Below are 18,488 nucleotides of genomic sequence, written 5' to 3'. Positions count from 1 at the left end.
TATAATTAGCATGTAACACTGTACGATTTTAAAGTACACAATGTGTTGATGTGATATTTACATGTTACAAAATCTATTCATTTTCTATAGCTACTGTAACAAATTACCACAAACTTAAAGATGAAATAACACATTCATTTATCTTAACAGTTCCATAAATTAGAAATACAATGCGGATCTCACGGGATAACATCAAGGTATCCAGGGTTACATTCTTTTCTGGAGGCTGTAGGGGTGAATCCATTTCCTTGCCTTTTCCCACTGCCAGAGGCCACCCACATTCCTAGGCTCATGGCCCCCTTCCTCCAGCAACCTCGCTTCTGCGACCTGCTTTCATTGTCACATCTCTTCACTGACCCTTCCACTTCCTTCTTCCGCTTTTAAGGTCGTTTATCCTTATTGGGGGGCACTTGGATAATCCACCCTGTTCCCCCTACATGATGATTGGCAACTTTACTTCCCCTCTGCAGTGTAATGTAACATATTCACAGGTCCTGGGACTTAGGCCAGGGATATCTTCAGGGGGCCATTATTCTGCCTACTACATCTACTAATCCCTTAAAATGAGCTAGAAGAAAACCATAATTCAGGGCAGCCTAACAGGATTCCGAGGGAAGTACTAATAGCTAAACAAACAAAAAAACCCTAATCTATTTTTAATTTTTCCAATATTTAGTGAGTATAAGCAATCTAAGTGAAGATTTTTCATTCGTTACTTGTGGGAAATATTGTTAGCTAACTAATCTAATACCCATTTTCAACCCCTTCTCCTTTGCCTGCCCCTAATACTTGGCCTTTAAAAGCGAAATATTCACTTTCCTGGTCCTAACGAGAGTCGTATAACACAGCTGTGTCAAATGAAATCTACAAATTGCCTTGGGAAAAGCTACTGCATACCTGATAAAAGAGGCAGATGGTGCTGGCCCTCGCTGGCCCGGTTCCCGGTACCCCTCCCACCCTGAACGACGCCCTGCCAGTAATTCAGGCATCTATTTTGCAATAATGTGAAAATCAAGAGACACTAGCGCTCACACACTGTTGCATGACTGAACCAACACTTGCTACTCTATGCCTAGTGACTATATCTGCCTTTCTGTTATTTTCAGCTGAAATCTTCATTAATTGAAACTAATTCAATACAACTGCTGGTTAAAAACAAGCACCCTCCTCCAAAATTTATGTTGTTGTACAAAGACCAAATTCACTTAAATGAATTACAATTAATAATTGGGTTATACATCCTCACTCTAGGACATTGGGAAATTTTCAAAATTTTAAAGAAAATAAATACCCACAATCCCAGACACCAGAGATAACCTACTGGTTATCATCGGTATATTTCATCAGTATATATCATCAGAATATTTCCATCCATATATTTTTATCTATGTACATAAAACATTTTTTAAAGGGAGACTATATAACCTATAAGGCTTGAATCCAACTCTCATTCAGCAGTTTAGGAGGACTTTTCCATATCATTAAAGATGTCTCAAAAAATTAAAATAATCCCACATAATCTGATTATAACATGGTTAATTACATATAATTATATATACATAATTAAATTCACCAATAGCAGACATTTACATTGTTTTACCCTTTCTGCTAATGGAAACAGTACTGCAATGAATATTATTATATATAACCCTTTCTGTGCTATCTCTGATTATGTTTTGAGGATAGTTCCATCAATGTGGTATTACTGGGTCAAAGGGATAAAGCTTTTCAAATGTTCAACATTTGAATGCTATCAAACTACTTTCTAGAAAACCCGAATCAATTTATTATTCTGCCTCCTATTATAGACAAAATACCAGTTTCCCTTATAAGCACCTACTGCCTTTTTTCTTTTTTGCCAGTTTGATGCGTAAAAATCATATAACTCATTTGCATTTTTAATTTACATTTTTTGATTACTAGTGAGAGTGATTAAAAACAATCAGATCCTTTATATTGTTCTATGAATTATCACTTGGAATTTTTTTGAAGTACAAGAGTTCTTTACATATTGTATTTACAAGCCTTTTGATATGCTTATTGTAAATATTTTATGTCAATGCATCATTTACATTTTGAGTGCGTTCACATATTATGATGAACATTCAAAAATGTATTAGCAAATCTAATAGCATTACCCTTTGTGTCTTCTTTACTTTATCAGATAGGCCTGGTTTTCACATGACGACAACCACATTCTAGGAAAGAATGCTTTAAGATTTTTTTTAACTCCTATTTGCTTTCTTACAGTCAAAAAAGTAAAATTAATAGAAAAAGAACAACAAATATTCCATGAAATACGTAAGTGTCTCATGTTAGGTTCTCATGTTAGGTTCTGACGTAAGTGTCTCATGTTAGGTTCACACACCTGCTTGTGACAATTATCACGTCCTCAGCGATTGTAGCCATTTCTTTGATGGTAAGGTAGCACATTCTTCTCAGTGTTTGCTGAAAAATTATTTATAAAAGGCAACAGGTTATTCATGAGGAAATGCTTCTTTAAACTCCTGAAGTGAGGGCCCCAAGTAGATATATTTAGAAGGTTTAGTTTGTTTTTTTTTTTAAGATTTTATTTATTTATTTGATAGAGATCACAAGTAGGCAGACAGGCAGGCAGAGAGAGAGGGGAAAGCAGGCTCCCCGCCGAGCAGAGAGCCCGATGTGGGGCTCGATCCCAGGACCCTGAGATCATGCCCTGAGCTGAAGGCATAGGCTTAACCCACTGAGCCACTCAGATGCCCCTAAAAGGTTATTCTTAATAAAATTCTCATCTACTCAAAAAACCCTTTTGAAAATATCTGGATGAGAAAATATTCAGAACACTGCTGTTTCCTAAACAAGGAAATAATGCACTGATACAGTGAACACCTAGGTGAAAATTTTAAGACTTAAACTAAAAATTTAAAAATCCTATTGATGCAGAGATCCAAACTTTGACAGTGTGAATCCAAAGACATAGGTTTCCCCAAGTGTGAAAGACTTATCCTGGAAAATGTATTTTTACAAATTCTTTAAATATATGGATGGAGAGACATTAGACTCTGTATCTCCCTCAGTCCAGCACATGCAGATGTTTTTCCTTTAAGTATTTGTGCTTGTATAACCAATTTCCATTTTCAATTACCAAGCTATTTCCGTCCAAAGTAACTATTCACCTAACGATAGTAAAGTTTCATCTACGCTCCTCCTCACCTGGTCTCTGGTTTATTCATACACTGTGGGCCCTGGTTCCTCCAGCCTATCTAGCCTCGTTCCCTACCAACGACGTCACACTTCTTATAAGTAGTGAAACTCAAATGCCTCAGACCCAGCTCCGGACTCCAAGCTGTACAAAGAACCTGGTGGAGACTACCGAGCCCATTAAAGAAAGAGAAGAAGGAAGTGAGGATTCTCATGGTGATTAAACACAGAAAAAAATCACCCCAAGAAAGAGAAAGTCAGTCGGGGTCAGATGAATGGGGCATATAACACCCATATGAAACAACCATGAGAAGAAAACAAAAAATAAAAACCAAAACTTCAGAGCTGAAGAATATTTGTCCCCTCTCCCCCACCAAAATAAAAATCTACCACAAAGCAGAATAAAACTGGAGACACAAAAAATTGAACTAATCTAACAGTACATTAAAAGGATTATTCATCATGACCAAGTGGGATTTATTCCAGGGCTGCAAGGTTGGTTCAACATCCGCAAATCAATCCGCAAAATACATTAATAAAAGAACAAGAGCCATATGATACTCTCAATAGATGCTGAAAAAGCATTTGACAAAGTAAAACACCCGTTCCTGATCAAAACTCTTCAAAGTGTAGGGATAGAGGGTACATACCTCTATATCACCAAAGCCATCTATGAAAAACCCACCACAAATATCATTCTCAATGGAGAAAAACTGAGAGCTTTTCTGCTAAGGTCAGGAACACAGCAGGGATGTCCATTATCACCACTGCTATTCAGCATAGTACTAGAAGTCCTAGCCTCAGCAATCAGACAACAAAAAGAAATTAAAGGCATCCAAATCAGCAAAGAAGTAAAACTGTCTTTGCCGATGATATGACACTTTATGTGGAAAACCCAAAAGAATCCACTCCAAATCTGATAGAACTTGTACAGGAATTCAGTAGAGTCAGGATATAAAATCAATGCACAGAAATCAGTTTTCTATACACCAACAACAAGACAGAAGAAAGAGAAATTAAGGAGTCGATCCCATTTACAATTGCACCCAAAACCATAAGACACCTAGGAATAGGTAACCAAAGAGGCAAAGAATCTGTACTCAGACAACTATAAAGTACTCATGAAAGAAATTGAGGACATAAAGAAATGGAAAAATGTTCCATGCTCCTGGATTAGAAGAACAAATATTGTGAAAATGTCTATACTACCTAAAGCAATCTACACGTTTAATGCAATCCCTATCAAAATATCATCCATTTTTTTTCAAAGAAATGGAACAAATAATCCTAAAATTTATATGGAACCAGAAAAGACCTCGAATAGCCAAAGGAATATTGAAGAACAAAGCCAAAGTTGGTGGCATCACAATTCCGGACTTCAAGCTCTATTACAAAGCTGTCATCATCAAGACAGCATGGTACTGGCACAAAAACAGACACATAGATCAGTGGAACAGAATGGAGAGCCCAGAAATAGACCCTCAACTCTATGGTCAACTAATCTTCGACAAAGCAGGAAAGAATGTCCAATGGAAAAAAGACAGTCTCTTCAACAAATGGTGTTGGGAAAATTGGACAACCACATGCAGAAAAATGAAACTTACACCACACACGAAACTTTCCTTACACCACACACAAAAACAGACTCAAAATGGATGAAGGACCTCAATGTGAACCTAATGTGAACCATCAAAATCCTTGAGGACAACATAGGCAGCAACCTCTTTGACCTCAGCCGCAGCAACTTCTTCCTAGGAACATCACCAAAGGCAAGGGAAGCAAGGGCAAAAATGAACTACTGGGACTTAATCAAGATCAAAAGCTTGCAAAGGAAACAGTCAACAAAACCAAAAGACAACTGACAGAATGGGAGAAGATACTTGCAAACGACATATCAGATAAAGGGCTAGTATCCAAAATCTATAAAGAACTTATCAAATTCAATACCCGAAGAACAAATAATCCAATCAAGAAATGCGCAGAGGACATGAACAGACATTTTTGCAAAGAAGACATCCAGATGGCCAACAGACACATGAAAAGGTGCTCCACATCACTCGGCATCAGGGAAATACAAATCAAAACCATAATGAGATACCAACTCACGCCAGTCAGAATGGCTAAAATTAACAAGTCAGGAAATGACAGATGCTGGCGAGGATGTGGAGAAAGGAGAACCCTCCTACACTGTTGGTGGAAATGCAAGCTTTCCACTCTGGTGCAGCCACTCTGGAAAACAGCATGGAGGTTCCTCAAAAATTTGAGAACAGAGCTACCCTACGACCCAGCAATTACACTACTGAGTATTTACCCTAAAGATACAAATGTAGTGATCCAAAAGGGCACGTGCACTCGAATGTTTATAGCAGAAATGTCCACAATAGCCAAACTATGGAAAGAACCTAGATGTCCATCAACAGATGAATGGGTAAAGAAGATGTGGTATACATACACAATGGAATACTATGCAGCCATCAAAAGAAATGAAATCTTGCCATTTGCGACAACGTGGATGGAACTAGAGGGTATTATGTGAGCAAAATAAGTCAATCAGAGAAAGACAATTATCATATGATCTCCCTGATATGAGGAAGTTGAGAGGCAAAGTCGGGGTTTGGAGGGTAGGAAAGGAATAAATGAAACAAGATGGGATCAGGAGGGAGACAAACCATAAGAGACTCTTAATCTAACAAAACAAACTGAGGGTTACTTGGGGGTAGGGGAGTAGGGAGAGGGTGGCTGGGTTATGGACATTGGGGAAGGTATGTGCTAAGGTGAGTGCTGTGAAGTGTGTAAACCTGGCAAATCACAGACCTGTACCCCTGGGACTAATAATATATGTTAATTTAAAAAAGAAAGAAAGAAGGTGTGAGTTAACTTTTCATCCTGAAATGCTTTCTGACAGTTAAAGATAACTATGCCAGCTACTCTACATGTCAGACTTTGAATAAAACATGAAAACATTTTAAAAAAATTGAACTAAAGCACAAAAATGGGGGGGTGGGGCCCTCAACATTAGTCATAAGGGAAATACAAAAAAGCATATTTCAGATACCACCTCACACCCACCAAAATGGGTAAAATTAAAAAGAGTGACAATACAAAGTGTCGGCAAAGATGTGCCGGTGACCACTGAAAAGCAGTGCCTAAACAAACACGCTGAAATGTTGAATAAAATAGCAGAACAAAAAATTTGTTTTTGCATGTAGCTATGTAGCCAAGGGTAAAATGAAATGAAATTCAGAGATGCCAATGCAGAAAAGCAAACACATTTGGTGATGGTCTCCTCACCAAATTGTGCTGGGACAACCAGACACCCACATGCAAAAGAATGAATCTGGACACAGACCCTACACCTTTTTTTTTTTTTTTAAGATTTTATTTATTTATTTATTTGACAGACAGAGATCTCAAGTAGGGGGAGAGGCAGGCAGAGAGGGAGAGGAGGAAAGAGGCTCCCCGCTGAGCACAGAGCCCAATGCAGGCCTTGATCCAAGGACCCTGAGATCATGACCTGAGCTGAAGGCAGAGGCTTAACCCACTTAGCCACCCAGGTGCCCCCAGACCTTACACTCTTAACAAAAATTAACCTAAAATGGATCACAGACCCAAATATAAAATACAAAACAGTGAAACTGCTAGGAGAAAACTTAGATGACCTTCGGATGACTTTTTAGATAAAACCACAAAAGTATGATCATAAAAGAAATAATGAATAAGCCAGCCTTTCTGGGAGCATTGGGGCTGAGGAGGAATAGCAGAGGGAGAGAAAGAATCTTAAGCAGCGTCCACACCCAGCATGGAGTCCAATGCAGAGCTCAATCTCATGACCCTGAGATCATGACCTGAGAGTCAGATGCTCAACCAACTAAGCCATCCAGGCACCACTACCAATCCCCCACCCTCCACCTTTTTCTAGAGAGAGAGAGAAAGAAACCAGCCTTTATTTAAAGTAAAAACTTCAGCTTTGCAAAAGAAAATGTCAAGAAGCTGAGAAGACAAGCCAAAGACCAGGAGAAAATGTTTGTAGAACAGCTTTCTGATATAGGACTGTCACCCAAAATATACAAAAACCCCTTAAAAGTCAACAATAAGAAAAACTCTTAACTAAAAATGAGCCAAAGACCTTAAGACATTTCACTTAAACAGATAAAGAAGTGACAAGTAATGATATGGAAGTATAAAGATTGAAGCACCAGAATTCTTCATGGATTATAGATGCTCCACATCATATGTTATTTGGGAAAGGCAGATTAAAACAAGATACCATTACACTCCTATCAGAATGACCAAAATTCAGGGCATCTGGGTGGCTCAGTGGGTTAAACCTCCGCCTTCAGTACAGGTCATGATCCCGGGGTCCTGGGACTGAGCCCCACATCGGGCTCTCTACTCAGCAGGGAGCCTGCCTCTCTGCCTACTTGTGATCTCTGTCAAATAAATAAATAAAATATTAAAAAAAAAAGAATGACCAAAATTCAGAACACTGACAACACCAAATGCTGATGAGGATGTGGAGCAGCAGGAACTCTCTCATTCATTGTTGGTGGAAATAAAAATAGTACAGCCAATTTGAAAGAAGGTTTGGTGATTTACAAAACTAAACATACTCTTACTGTACAATCTAGCAATAATGTTCTTTGGTATTTAACTAAAGGAAGTGAAAACTTATGTCCACATAAAAGCCTGCATACAGAAGCTTATAGCATTATTACAATTTTTTATTTTATTTTTAATTTTTAAAAAATTTTAAAGTAATCTCTACACCTAACATAGGGCTCAACTTACAACCCCAAGATCAAGGGTCACACATTCTACTGACTGAGCCAGCCCAGCTCTCTACAGCAGCTTTATTCATAATTGCCAAAACTTGGAAGCAACCAAGATGTCCTTTAGTGGGTGAAAGGATAAACTGTGGTACATCCAGAAAACAGAATATTACTTAGCACTAAAAAGAAAATGAGTTATCAAGCCATGAAAAGACATGGAGGAAATTAAATGCATATTACTAAGTGAAAGAACCAATCTGAAAAAGATACATGCTATATAATTCCAGCTACATGACATTCTAGAAAACGCAAAGCTACGGAGACAGCAGAAGCATCTGTGGTTGCCAGGGTTTGGGGGATAGGATGGGGAATGATTAGCTGTAGCCCAGAGGATCTGTAGGTCAGTGAACATTCTCTGTATAATATTTAATAATGGATGCATGTCATTACACATTTGTCCGAATCCTTATACTGTATAACACCAAGAGTGAATATTAACATAAACTATGGATTCTGTGTGATTACGATGTGTCAGAGTAAGCTTATGTATTGTAACTAATTTACCACTCTGGTTAAGGATATTGATAATGGCGGGGGGGGGGGGGTCTCTGTACCTTCCTTTTAATTTTGCTGTGGACTTTCTCTTTAAAAATAAAGACATTCTCGGGGTGCCTGGGTGGCTCAGTCAGTTAAGCGTCTGCCTCCGGCTCAGGTCATGATCCCAGGGTCCTGGGATGGAGCCCCACTTCAGGCTCCCTGCTCAGCAGGAAGCCTACTTCTCCCTCTCCCACTTCGCCTGCTTGTGCTCCCTCTCTCACTGTGTCTCTCTGTCAAATAAATAAATAAAATCTTTAAAATAAATAAAGACTTTCTCTAGAAAGTGGTGAGAACATGGATAAATCGCAATGAACAACCCAAAAACCCACAAGAAATGATGTGTTATGACACACAGGAGTAAACGTGCATGTGTGTATAAATATGTTCACATATATGTTTAAATATTCATATACACAATAAGAATGTCCTAAGGTTCTCAAATCTTCATGAACAGGTACAAGATAAGGATGAATATTAGATTCTAAAAGTCAAATAACCATGTTACAATTTCTAGGGTAACCACTAAAAGAACTTCCAAACTATTATCCCACTAATGCTCTGTTCATTTTTATTCAGTCTTTTCTCTCTTGGTTTCATTTTGGATAATTTCTATCTGTACTCAAGCTTACTGATTTTTTTCTTCCCCTACAGTCTCTAACCTATTATTAACCCCATGAGGTGTATTTTTCATTTTACATGCAAGCTCATATAAATGTCTTTTCCTTAACTTCTAGAAGGTGCACTTGGGTCTCTCTGGATGCCTTCAATTTTGCTCCTCATTCTTATTATGTCTTTCTATATGTTCTTAGGCACGAAGGCTCTATATATAATAGCTGCTTTATGTCATCATCTGTTCTTTCCATCACTATATCACTTCTGGCTTTGGATCTATTGATCCACTTTGCTCCTGGTTATGGAAAATATTTTCCTGCTTCTTGGCTTACCTCATAATTTTTCATTGGATGTGGTACACTGTCAAGTTTAGATGCTAGATTTGGTTGTATTCTTTTATGTAGTATGATACTTTACTCTTCATGAGATTAAAAACCTGAAATCAGATTTTTACTTTTGAGGTATGCTTTTAAGCCTTTTTAAGCTTTAGCACAAGTCTCATATGTCCCCATTGCTGAAGTGATGCCTTTCTGAGAACTATACCAAATGACAAGGTTTTTCTGCTCTCCCTGGATGGAAATGGGGACTATTCCCAGCCCTGTGTTCTGGTGATTCTATCTTTAGCCTTGGGAAGTTTCTCTTTACATAAGCACAGATCAATTCTTACCCAGGGATTCAAGGGGAACCCCTCAACAAATTGCTGGAACTACCTCCTTCCTTTCTTGCTTCTCTCCCTCTCCCCTGACTTCTTTCCTATTACTCTGCTCTACAAATTTGCGCTTTCTCGGTTGGCTTTTCCATACTCCAGAGAGATAACTAGGCTCTTTTTCAGTGTGCCCTCCTTGACCTGATACCTGTAATCTGCCTCTGGACAGTGAGTTAATGCAATCCTAGAGCTCACTTAGTTTTTCTTTTTTTTCAGATCACAATCCTGGGATGCCTGTTAATCTAATGTCTAAAAACTACTGTGTAATATATTTTGTTTGACTTTCTAGGTATTTGCAGTAGCAGAATAAACCTCACCTCTTAACTGCATCATGGCTAGGAAGAGAACAGAAATATGTTTTGAATATCAAAACATATGGTGAATTACCTAGGGACTCTTTTATTATTCATTTCCAACACCAATCCATTGCAATTAGAGAATACAGTTGGTACAGTTTCATTCCTTTAAAAATTTGTTGCATCTTACATTATGGCTCAGTATATAGTCGATTTTTTATAAATGTTCTTTGTGTGCTTCATTTACATCTAAAGTAGATAGTAATATATCAGGTCTCTATTTACCATCTTATATGATTTACATTTGTCCTTCTTGATTAATCTCTTTCTTTCTTTCCCCCTTCTTATGGCTTGATTTTCCAGCATTCTATTTTTTTTTTTTGCACAATTAGTGTGGAAGAGAAAAACAATAGAGAAAAATCAATGAAACAAAAAGCTGGTTCTGTGAAGAGATCAATAAAGTTTATAAAGTTCTATATAGGCTTCCAGGAATAAAAGAGAGAAGATACAATTTACCAGTATCAGAATGAAAGAAGAGACATTACCACAGATCCTACAAACACTAAAAAAAATAAGGGAATACCATGAACAGTTTTAGAGAAACAAAGTCCAATAAATTCCATGAAATGGATAAATTCCTTGAAGGACATGAACTACCAGACCTCACCGAAGAAAATAAATAATCTGAATAGTACCATATCTATTTCTGTTTAATGGAGTTAATTTTTAAAATGCTTCCTTTAAAAAAGACAGTTTTAAGGTGCCTGGGTGGCTCAGTCGGTTGAGCATCTGACTTTTTATTTCAGCTCAGGTCATGATGTCAAGGCTGTGAGATTGAGTCCCTAGTTGGCTGTATGGGCTCTGGGAAAGGAGACTGCTTAGGATTCTCTTTCCCCCTCTCCCTCCACTTTTCCTCTCCCTCTTAAAAAAAAGAAAAAAAAATGGCTTCAATAGTGAACTCCATCAAACACCTCAGGAAAAATTAATGATTCTACAAAAACTCTTCCAGAAAGCAGAAGAGGAAGAAAGGAAGAAACACTTCCCAATTCATTTTACAATGCCAGCATTATCCAAATACAAAATCCAGACAAAAATATCATTAAAAAAGCCTACAGATCTGACCACAGAATAAAAAATCCTTAACCCACTGAGCCACCCAGGTGCCAAAAAATCCTTAACAAATTTTAACAAACAGAAACAAAAGACTTTATATTTTCCAGAATAATAAATAAATGCATCTTACCATATTAATAACATACTGAAAAAGAAAAGCCATGATAATCCAATGGATATAGAAAAATCATTTGACAAAATTCAATACCCATTCTCTTATACACATACACACACACACACACACACACACACACACACACACACACAAAATCTCTCAGCAAACTAGGAATAGAATGGAACTTCCTCAAACTGATAAAGGCCATCTGTGAAAAACTTAAGAGCTAACACCATGCTTAGTGGTGAAAGACTACATACCTTCCCCCTAAGATCAAGAACAAAACAAGGATGTCCCCTACCATGACTTCTATTTATACTGTATAATAGTGCAAGATGATAGTAAGTTAAGATACATAATCAAGGCAAACAGATTGAAAAGTAAAAACTCTAAGGTATCTTCCAAAATACCCCTAGAACTAATAAATGAATTTAACAAGATCACAGAAATATGCAAAAACCAATTTAATTTCTAGAAACTATTTATAAACAATACAAATACAATAGTATTTTTAAGATCTTAACTACTTTGGGGATAAATTCAAAAATATGTATAAGACTTGTATGCTGAAAGCCACAATATTGCTAACAGGAATTACAGAGACCTGAACAAGGGGAGATAAATACCATGTTTGTGGAGTAAAAACCACAGTATTATAATGTCAATTCCCTTCAAATTGATCTTCAGATCCAATGTAATCCCCCTCAAAGTTCCAGCAGACTTTAAAAATGGAAGCTGATTTTAAAATTCATATAGAAAGCAAAGAACCTAGAAGACCCAACCTTTTGAAAAAGGGGGGAAAAAAGGAACACAGGTACTACCTGATTTAAAACTTACTATAAAGACACAGTCATCAAGACGGTGTGACACTGGAGTAAGAAGAAAGATACAGATCAAATGAAACAAAACAGAACGTTCCAGGGTGCCAACATAACTCAATCATCACCTCTTCCTCCTCCTTCCACACTGATATGCAACGATTCCAGTACCATTTGTTGAGAAAATAAAATAGGAGGAAAAGGAGGAGGTGGTGAAAGGAGGAAGAGGAATCCAACCCTTACCTTATACCATATACAAAAATTAATTCAAAATGGACCAAAATGCCTAGAAAAAAGGCATAGGAGAAAATCTTTGTGACGCTGGGTTAGGCAAAGAGTTCTATAATTCATATCAGAAGTATAATCCACAAGAGAAAAAAAATTGATAAACTGGATTTCATCAAAATTTAAAACTTCTATTCTTTGAAAGGCTAGAAAATGAAAAAACAAGCTACAGAATGGAAGAAAATAGTTAAGAAACACATCTGATAAAGGACTTGTATCCAGAATACATGAAGACTTCTCAAAACTCAAAAATTAGAAAATATACAACCAAATTATTTAAAAATGGGCAAAAGTTATGGACAAATCTTTCAGCACGGAAGCTACCTAGAGAGCAAAAAAAGCACACAAAATGATGTTTGAGATTAGTAGTCATTAGGGAAATGCATATTAAAACTACAAAGAGATACCACTATACACCCATTAGAATGGCTAAAATTAAAAAGAAATAAATTTAAAAAGGCAAAAAAAGACAATACCAAGTGCTGGCCAGAAATGCAGTCACTAGGACCATGATGGCAGAAATGGAAGAGAGGTTGGCAGCTTCTTAAAAAGTTAAACATATGATCCAGCAATCCCACTCCCAGGAACTGACCCAAGAGAAACAAAAACTTATGTTTAAAAATCTGTACCTGAATGTTTATAGCAACTTTATTCGTAAACACCAAAACATGGTAACAAACTGAGTATCCTTCAAAGGGCAAAGAGATAAATTGAGGTATGTCCACATAATAGAACACTACAATGAAATGAAAAAAAGCAAACTCCTGAAGCAAACAGTAACACGGACAAACATCAAACGCCTTATGCTAGTGACTCAAGAGGCTTCCTGTGGTCTGATAGCATTTTTGTGACCTCCCAGACAGGCTAGACTAGACAGAAAGAAGAGACCAGTGGTGGCCTGGGGCTGAGGATGGTTAGAATAGATCATATGCAGAGGCAGGAGGGAACTTTTTGGAGTGACAGAAACATTCTAAATCTTGATTGCAATAGCGATAATAACTACTGCACACATTTGTCAAAAGTCATAAAACTATACCGTAAAATGGGTGCACTTTACTCTATGAAAATTATACCATTTTTTTTTAAAGGAGAAGACAAGAGTATAAGTGAATGAAAATGCAAGCAACACATTGGGAGGATATCAGAACACCTATCTGATAAAGGTCTTGTATCCAGAAAATATAAAGACAACTTGCAACTGAATAAGAGAACAAAGGACATGATTTTTTTTTTAAAGTAAAAGATCCAAACTGATACTTCACCAAAGAAGATATACAGATGGCAAATAAGTATGTATTTGCTTAATACATTCCTCACGAAGGAAATGCAAACCCACAATGCCACTTCTATATATTAAGCAAAGAAAATGAAAGTAGGTCCACATAAGAACTCTACTTGAATATTTTTAGCACCTTTGTTCATAATATCCATAAGCTAGAAATCACTCAAATAACCAGTACTTGTGAATGCATATGTAAAGTAGAACACCTCTATACAATGGAATATTACTCAGCAATAAAGATGAAAAACAACTGATACAAAGACTTGGATCAGTATCAAAGGCCAGAGGCTCAGAGAAAGAAACAAGACATAAAAGTCATAAAAGGCTACGTACTGTATGATTAAATTAAAGTGAAATTCTAGAAAATGCAAAACTCTGTTGTCAGAAAGTAGATCACTCACTGACTTTCAGGAGCTGGGGTGGAGGGAGGAATCAGACAACTAAGCAACACAGAGACACAGTCTGGGGTGATGAGAGGTTTCTGCATCTTGACTGTGGGATGGTTCCCGGACTCCAGACAGGGGTCAAAACTCACTGAACTGTACCTTTAAAATTGGCAAATTTTATTACTTTGTAAGCTATACTTGACAAAGCTGTTTTTTTTAAATACTAAAATAAAAAAGTTTTCCTATAAGTCAGTAGGAGGAATATAAATAAGCAAAGAATATGAACAGACGATTCACAGAAGAAGAAAGTAAAACAGCCACTAAACATAGGGAGAGTTTCAAGTGCAGCAACGATCATGAAAATGCAAATTAAAACCACAAAGAGATGCCATTTCACAGTCTTCTGAATGGAAAACATTTAGGTCTGATAATAAGTTATTATCAGAACAAGTAACGATTTGAAGCAACGTCTATGTAAATTAGGACAAGATCAGCTTAAAGATCAATTTGATAAGATCGAATCACTGCCATTACCTAGAAATTCCAGTTGCAGGTATCTATCCCAGAAAAATTCTATGTGCACAAGACATGTACATAAACATTGTGTATGGTATCACTTGTAATAGCAAAGGAGTGGAAGCCTCGCATATCTACCCTGGGAGAATAGATAAATGAGGAGAGATACTGTGTATTAATACACTGAATCACAAGCAGCGGCGAAACCGAATAAAGTGGAAGTAGGTGCAGCAAGAGGGTTGAACTTGAAAACATTATTTTTGAAAACTGCAATAACAATACGATCACTTATACATTTTTCTAAGATTTATTTATTTATTTGAGAGACAGAGTGGCAGGAGGGGCAGGGGGAGAGGGAGAGAGAATCCTCAAGCAGACTCAACGTTCAGCATGGAGCCTGACACAGGGCTCGATCCCAGGACCCTGAGATTACAACCTGAGCTGAAATCAAGAGTCAACTGCTCAACGGACTGAGCCACCCAGGCACCTCTGATCACTTACATATTTTTTAAAAATTTTATTTATTTACTTGAAAGAGAGAGAGAGAGCGCGCGCACATACAAGTGAGGGGAGGGAAGGGAAAAGGAGAAGCAGACTCCCTGCTGAGCCAGAAGCCCACCGCAGGGCTCAATTCCAGGACCCTGGGAGCACAACCCAAGCCGAAGGCAGACACTTAACTGAATGAGCCACCCAGGCGCTCCCACTTTTATTTTTAAACACATAAAAATGCTAAGTATAGATTATAGATACAAACATATGAAACACATAGAAATATAAATACTGATAGGAGGTTACCAATCTCAAGATTGTAATTACCCTCTGGTAAAGGATGGCTGGAAAAGGAAGAAGCCCCCCACGCTGCCAGCAAAATCCCCACTTCCCTCTCCTCCCCCCAAAAATCACATCCCCCCTTTCCATATTCTGCCTAAGGGACCCACATAATGAATCACAGCGTGCTGTACCTGGCTCCTTACCTCAGTCACTACAAAACCCTGAAATATCCTGGTCATTATTCATCACGTGGTCATTTATCGCCATGCAGCTGGGAACAGCATCTAAACTGACTCTAACTTTCATCCTTCTCAAATCCCAAACCCTCCACCATGTCCTCTGCAAAATCTCAGCAAAATCCCTTATATCCTTAACTCTTCTCTGAAAGTAACCATCTTGTCTCTAACCTGGTTCCTCCCTGAGAATTCCCTCCCACCCCTGCAGCCCTCCCAAACAATGGCTGTTGTCTCTCCTTTAGCCCTCATCCATCAGAACTACAGGTAGAAAAGCTCACTGCCTATTCAAAATCTCAGCACTGCCTTCTTTCACTGTACTCGTTCTCCCCTAAAAATCTCTGGCTTTAAAGTGTGTAAACCTGGCGATTCACAGACCTGTACCCCTGGGGATAAAAATACATTTTATGTTTATAAAAAATAAAAATAAAAATAAAAAATTTTAAGGGATAAAAAAAAAAAACTCTGGCTTTAAAGCATATGCCTTTAAACGGCATCATCTGCCACCACTCCTGTCAGTATACACAGACTTCTGGTTACTTCCCCTATTTAAAAAATATATATATATTAGTACCTTGTTCACCATCACTATATCCAGTATTAGCCCAGTAATAATTATTGGTGACTTTATTTTTTTTTAAAGATTTTATTTATTTATTTTGAGAACGAGGAAATGAGCGAGAACACAAACAGGGAGGAAGGGGCAGACAGAGAAAGAGAAGCGGACTCCCCATGGAGCAGGGAACCCCACAAGGGGCTCAATCCCAGGACCCTGAGATCATGACCCGAGCTGAAAGCAGATGCTTATTGACTTAATATCCACACAGACAATATTTCTAAAACTCTAACCGCTTGATAGAATTGACTTCTCCCAGGATCCCATCCTCCTTCCTTCTGGAATTACTCCCTTCGATAACAGCATCCCTTTCATAATTTCATTTCCAAGCATTTTACTCTCCAGCCACAACTCCTGACTCCAACAGCCCTTTCACTACAATTCATGGATCTGATCAACCCTTTACTGCCCCGATCAGCCCCTGTTCATTCTTGCCTCCTACCAGATTCCATAGTTAATATTTCAAGCACTCAACTTCCTTGCTCTTCCCTCCGTTTACTAACCTGGCAAAACTCTAACCCTGACTAAAGGCAACCTCTATCTGTTCCCCGCTTTAACCAGAAGCCTGCAGCTGGAGGAAAACATTCACCATACTACCAGCTAATACTTTCAATTCATGCCCACTAACTCCAAGGGGCCATTCGTACTGTCCAACAACCTACATTTCCCCAATCCATCTCCTAGAAAACGATTTCATGCCTTCTTTCCTTAATACAACCTCTGGGCCAGAGACTTCGAGTTTGTCCTTGCTCGGTCTCCTCCCTGCTCCACAGCCAACTCTTCTTCCCAGCTGCCACCCCTCTGGGCAACAGCAACCTGGGGCTGCCAATTCACAGAGCCACAAAGAGGCAACAGCCTTCTATAACTTTTATAATAGTCCCTCTCTGTGACCTTGCTCCAGCAGCCTGAAATGCCTGGCTTTCTAGTCTAACACCTCTAATACATAAATCTATAAAAATCACAGTTGGTTCTGCTTCCCTGATTGAACCCTGAATTTCTGGTAGAGGAAGCGATTAAAGGGAAACAGGACCTTAACAACAGAAATCTGAAGGTGCTTCTCTGATTTGATAAAAGGCACTAATGACCCTGTTTCCAGTGGTAAAGGGGAGACTAGTCGCCCATGGCACGCAGAGCCAAAATACTTAAATCATCACCTGCAGAGAAGCATCATTAAGGACCTACAGAAGAAAAGGCTTGGGTAACCCAGTAGTTGCTGCCACAGAATATTTTGTAGAAATGTGTTATACAATGGGTTAGTTGCTTCTAAGTACACTGGAGAACTTGGTAAAAGAAATGAGTCCAGAGTTTTAAATTCACGGCTCAAGGTCTGGGAAAGAGACTAGAAGTCTTCCATAACACCTTCATAGAAAGCCTGTGTCATGTGGATGCAATGCTGAGAATTCTGAAAAGCAAACCCCCCATGAGGCTAAAGACAGTGAAAATTCAACACACACCCTGTGGGGCATCTTAGATTAAAGGAAGACTTTAGACTGGGAAGGAACAGGATCCTGAAAATTGGGATAGGGACATATGGGAAGATTCCGATGAAGATGAGTACCTTGAACCCTTAAATTCCCCAAGACTCCTCTGCAAGTAGAAGCAGCTCTTCACTCTCCGTCTGAGCAAACAGTCTCCTTTGCCTGAAGAATCTGTAATGGCCTCACCTGAGACAGCTGCCCTACCCACACTGCTGAGATCCTGGAGACCTATTCCCAAAGCCTATCCTTATCCAGACATATAACCACACCCAAATCCTAGAAGTTCTTGGGGGTTGGGCACAAAACGTGGCCTGTGAAGGTATGTAGTTACATACCAAAAATAACCGCAAGATTTGGACAAGTTAACATCAACAGAAAGCTGGTAAGTCTATCTCGCAGAACTCCCTCCCCTGTAGGTTCCGAGCTAGAGCTGGGCGAAAGAGAAATGTGCAGCACATTTAGAAAACAGAAGTAAAGCTGTAGAGCCACGGTGCTCTGGAAGTCGGGGGCGTTAAGGCAGTGAGACACAGACACAGAGATGCTGGCAGCTTTAGTTCGTCCTTATGCTTCTTTTTCCCTAGCCTGTGTCCTCTTCCCCACACTGCTCCCGCTCTTTTTCTCAAGTGGCCAGGCCAGCTGCTCACCAGCAGCAATCCCAAGCCCACCAGAAACTTGACTGGGACTTAGAAATGTGGTAGCTACGTCCAGTGACTTC

At 38.6% G+C, this 18,488-nt stretch overlaps 1 protein-coding gene across 1 annotated transcript in view; it reads right to left on the bottom strand.

Annotated features, from left to right (window-relative positions):
• The window catches only part of COPG2 (COPI coat complex subunit gamma 2), a 115,199-nt gene that overhangs the window by 91,594 nt on the left and 5,117 nt on the right, over window positions 1-18,488 (bottom strand). The window contains exon 5 of the mRNA XM_046021304.1: window positions 2,369-2,448. Within this exon, the coding sequence (XP_045877260.1) occupies window positions 2,369-2,448 (80 nt within the window). The remainder of the gene's footprint in view (window positions 1-2,368; window positions 2,449-18,488) is intronic.

This window comes from Meles meles, chromosome 10, assembly GCF_922984935.1.
Source record: "Meles meles chromosome 10, mMelMel3.1 paternal haplotype, whole genome shotgun sequence".
NCBI lineage: Eukaryota > Metazoa > Chordata > Mammalia > Carnivora > Mustelidae > Meles > Meles meles.
This window is presented reverse-complemented; position numbering and strand designations above follow the sequence as displayed.